This window comes from Pygocentrus nattereri, chromosome 15 (assembly GCF_015220715.1).
Source record: "Pygocentrus nattereri isolate fPygNat1 chromosome 15, fPygNat1.pri, whole genome shotgun sequence".
NCBI classification, from domain to species: Eukaryota; Metazoa; Chordata; class Actinopteri; order Characiformes; family Serrasalmidae; genus Pygocentrus; species Pygocentrus nattereri.
Window position 1 is genome coordinate 38,800,758 of NC_051225.1, and position 5,000 is coordinate 38,805,757.

The 5,000-nt window shown below is 40.5% G+C and overlaps 1 protein-coding gene across 2 annotated transcripts in view; it reads left to right on the forward strand.

The window, feature by feature from the left end:
* lrp4 (low density lipoprotein receptor-related protein 4) overlaps positions 1 to 5,000 on the forward strand; it is a 173,162-nt gene that overhangs the window by 118,760 nt on the left and 49,402 nt on the right. For both annotated transcript variants that reach the window (XM_017722066.2, XM_017722067.2), the window contains exons 11-12: positions 2,448 to 2,573; positions 4,031 to 4,261. In XM_017722066.2, the coding sequence (XP_017577555.1) occupies positions 2,448 to 2,573; positions 4,031 to 4,261 (357 nt within the window). The remainder of the gene's footprint in view (positions 1 to 2,447; positions 2,574 to 4,030; positions 4,262 to 5,000) is intronic.

The following is a 5,000-nucleotide window of genomic DNA, read 5'->3' on the forward strand; positions in this document are numbered from 1 at the left end:
ACGATAGTTTTGAGAAGATTCTGGGCTTAAAATCCATTCATGTTGGAGGGAAGAGGAACGCTGTGCGGCAAAATAGTCCCCAAAGGAAACGTATTATTTCAGATTTCTCACTATTTTCCCATCATCAACATTCCATATAAACTCAGAAGACTCGTGTAGGTTCTGTGGTGGTTCTGGATGGTAAATAAAGCGTCTATATCTGTGCTGTAGTCATGGCGATGCCTGGTTCCCATCACCACCACTGTAAAGACGTCTGAACCATTTCACACCAAACCCTCTGAATTACACTGTTTACATCTTAAACACTCAGTTATGCAGAAATTTAGAAAAATTGGTGGAATTCCCCTTTAAGTTCTGCTTTAATATTATACATTTTACACAAAAAGGACTGAATGGAGTGAAAACCTCTCGTCACTTCAGCTCACACACACCGGAGCTGTGTGTGTGTGTGTTTCCGGGTTAGGCGCTCAGGTTGCAGTCTGACTGAAGCTGTGCCAGCGACAGCAGCAATCCTTTCTTCTTTTCTTTCTTTTCTTCTGTCTTTCATCTCTTCATCCTCTGCTCGGTCTGGCGGGAATGCTCCTGCTCTCACCACAGTGGAATCCTGGCACACTGTACAGCTCCTGTGTGCAAGTGTGTCTGGGAATATTTCTGCTCCATTGTCTTTTTTTGTAGTTTGCAGAAGCCTCAGGCTGCCAAGAGGCATTTATAACTTTAACCCTCTGTGGTCTGAGGTCAGTCTCTCGATTTAAAGTTCTCCTCTAAAGGCTCTTCATATAACCTGATCCTCATATGTTTCATATCTAAACACTCCGTTATCTTCATCACTACTTTCCAAACCTGCTGCAGCGACTTCAGTGACTTTGTAATCCCACAAACGGGGAATTTTCACCTCCGCATTTAACCCATCCATGAAGTGAAACACCACATACACACTAGTGAATACACACACACTAGGGGGCAGTGAGCACACTTGCTCGGAGCGGTGGGCTCCTATCCACGGGGGTTAGGTGTCTTGCTTAAGGACACCTCAGTCATGTTCTGTCAGCACTGGGGATCGAACCGGCGACCTTCCGGTCACAGGGCCAGTTCCTTAGCCTCCAGCCCACGACTGCCCCAAGAATGAAGGGTTTCCAGCGATGGTCAGCCCTTAGTGATTTCCTAAGTGTCCGTTGGTCGGTTTCATACACAATGTACACGAATCCACCAGCTCCACACGGTCAGAGGCAGATGACGTGTATCTCAGCCCCTCTTCATAGGCTCATAACCCCATATTCACATCACAAGTACATTAGAAAAAAACACAAATGTGTAAATGTGTTGCTCCCAGTAAAGTTCTGAGTATGTAGGTCAGAAGAATACAGTTATACGAACAGCAGCACCTGAATTGATTTCATGTGAAGGATTGATTGAATGAATGAGGTGTTTGGTGGTGAAGCACTTCCACGAGGAGAGATTTAGAAATGCTTAAACTAACACACCATACATCCGATCACGACGAGTTGTTTGTTTATTCATTTATTTATTTAGTTATTTATTGTATTTATTCCACATCAAACCTCACGTCCCAGATGAACAGCTTTGATCATTTTCTCAGATGCCGCTTGCACAGGGCTGTACACTAGTACTTTATTGCTTTATAGGACCCTATAAACTCGTTTGATCAGTTTAGGACAGCCTGAGTGAAGCGTCGAGTCTTTAAGACTGAACGTGTGGCCAATGCTCTGCCATGTTTTCTGCTTTATTGTGCTATTTTTCTTCTTTTGTGATCTTTTGTGACGTTTTATACTGAACGTTTGTGTTCACTGACGGAATCAGACTTAACTTGTTACTCTTTACCATATTTTTTTAATTTCCTGTTTTTTTTTCTTTTTTGTAACAAACAATTGCTTAAATTAAAATCTTTTTATTTGAACCTTTCTCTAGTTTTATATTATAGTTTTTTAAATATACTTATGTTTGATCATTTTATGGAAGATATATATAATTTTGTTGAAAAATTAAAACATTGATTAAAGGGGTAGGAATAAAAAAAGAAATCCTAAAAATGAAAATTGAAAAGAGAATTGTATAATTTTCCTTTTATATATATTATATTTCATTTTTACAATTTGTTTACAACAACTAAAAACAAAACAACCAAATAAACATTTTAAAAATGAAAAATGTATTACTGTCAGTGTTTTACATTTCTTTTTTAAAGTGCGTTTCAGTGTTTGAAAAGAGTTTATTAATATTTTATTATTGGTTAATAGTTTATTAGCCCCCCCAGCCCCCTCACCATGGCATTATCATTATAAAATGAATAATAGAATGATAAGCCGAGAGTTTAAGATGCTCAGGAGGTTCATGTTTGTTCTTAGGAATGCTTTCTGGTCACCTTGCTTGACCCTTTGTTGTCTCTTGTTGACCCCTTCACCTTCTTCTGCTCGTGTGGATGTGTCCAGATGTGGATGAGTGTGCGAATGAAGGCTACTGCAGTCAGGGCTGCACAAACACTGAGGGGGGCTTCCAGTGCTGGTGTGTTCAGGGCTACGAGCTCCGGCCCGACAAACGCAGCTGCAAAGCTCTGGGTGAGTAAATGGGGCGATCATCTCTCAGCGCGGCGACTCGGCCGTGACGTTCTGACTGGCTTTGAATCTCATTCAATTAGTTTGATTCACTCTGATTTTGTTTTGGTCGGATTCATTTTCGTTTACTATTATTTGCTTTGATTCACGTTGAATCGTGACGATTCAGCCTGAAACATCCTCTTTAGACCTTCATCCTCTACAGGTTTCCCGCTGTTCTCTGGTATGTTGCCCCTTGTCTGTTCAAACCCACATTGTACAGCTCACGTTGTACGGGTCAGTATGGGGTATCTAGTGTGGCATGGGGGCATTTACAGTGGGGGTCAGCAGCAATTTTGTCTTTTCAGTGTTCTCACAATATTCTCTCTGCTGTTTATTTTTACTTTGGTGTTTTGGTTTTACCTCGATGCCTTTGGCTGTGTGACCCCTCAGAAGCTTTTGAAGTGGAAGAAATGTAGAGCAGCACGTTTCTCATGTGTGTTTGTAATAGGAAGATGGAAAGTTAAAGTTTTTTGTAATTAAATTTTCTTTAACGTTGTCAAAGTCCTTAACCCTACATACTGTGAAAGCTGGAGAAGCATGTGGCCTTGGGGGGAATGGCTGGGTAAACTGTTATGGACACGCTCCTGTAATGCTTAGGTAGTATAGCCTAAAGCGAAGCACCATGATTACTAACTGTGGGGTAGAAACTGCAGAAGATGAAGGAGTGCAGTAAACAAACAGTACAGAACAGAGAGAGGCGGCCTGTCAGGAGCAGGAGAGTTACTGCTGTAGACCTGTAGCCTTAGGCTTTATGTATAGATGGTGAATAGTGGGGTTGAGAAAGAAGTGTGGACCAAAAAACTTTCACTGAACTGGAGCAAGTTTAACAAAAACAGCTTTACCTTATGGCAACAGTGACTTTCTCTGAATGTTTTGCTCAAATACAGTATAATACTGTAAATCGAGTGGAGTAAAGTGGTGAAGTTTCCTCGGATTTCCTGTTTGATTAATGCTGAGAGTGGCAGTGGGCAATGTGGCAAAAACATTTTATCACAATACTTAAAGACATTTTCATTGTAGACAATATGCATCGCAATATTTCGTTTTCTCTGAGATTTAAGTTGGAACAGACATCGTTTAAAAATATGATAAGAATGCTAAGAATAATAATAATAAACCTACAACTGCACTGCTCTAAACTAAATCCAGTGAAACCGGCTTAATTAAACTCACATTGTACAACCATGTAGTTAATCAGTGTTCTTAACATACTGGTGACATCCACGATATGTTGTGGTGTAACTTATCACAGTATTGTCATATTGTCCACCCCTAACTAAGGGTTTTATATAAAATGATGGAAATATAATGGTTGCCAGCAGTATGCTACAGTAAGTGCGATCTCCAGTGTGTTTAATGGGAGGTACTGAATGCACCGTCACTGGACTGACTGGACTGACTGGCCCTCTCTCTCTCAGGTCCGGAGCCTGTGTTGTTATTTGCGAACCGGATCGATATCCGTCAGGTCTTGCCGCATCGCTCCGAGTACACCCTGCTGCTGAATAACCTGGAGAACGCCATCGCGCTGGACTTCCACCACAGTAAAGAGCTGGTCTTTTGGTCAGACGTCACACTGGACCGCATCATGAAGGCCAACCTGAACGGCAGTAACGTGGAGGAGGTGGTGTCCACAGGACTGGAGAGCCCAGGTACGAAGACGCGTCTGCTTTTTAAAAGCTTTTCTTGGTCCATTCAGCATAACATCATCACACGATGTAAAGGTCACAGTTTTTACTACTAAGATAAGATCAAAGATAAGATGGACTTTTATTATCACACCTGGGGAAATTTGCATTGTTACAGCAGAATACGCAGTAAGCAGATAAAGAGCAGTAAGTAGACAAAGATGCGCATCATACAAAATACAAAATATAAGATATACTATAGAAATAAATAAATAAACAAGCAGAAAAATATAAAAAATAAAAATAGAATTAAGAAACTATACAAGTTTACAGTTTACACTTGCAGTTGTGTGGATATTGCAGGTTTCTGAGAAGGTAATGACTGGATATCGCACAGAAACTGTAGATATTGCACAGTAATAATTACAGATATTGTAATTCAATTAAATTCAATTCAATTGTAGATATTGCACAGTAATGATTATAGATATTAAACAGAACTTGCGTATGTATTGCCTTTGTACCGCTCCATCAGCAGCGGATCCTGCACATTAATTAGAGGTAGGAGAAGATCCAGGTCTATGTGGAGTGTTCGTGATAGAGTGCACTATGATAGAGTGAGGTGTGAATCCATAGTGTGTTTATGACGGAGTGTCTGAGTCTCTGCCTGGCGAGACTTTTTCATCACGTTTTTATGTCCAGTTGGAGTAACTTGCGATCTTAAAAATGATGGTTCTTCAGGAGTTCTTTAGTGAAGAAATTG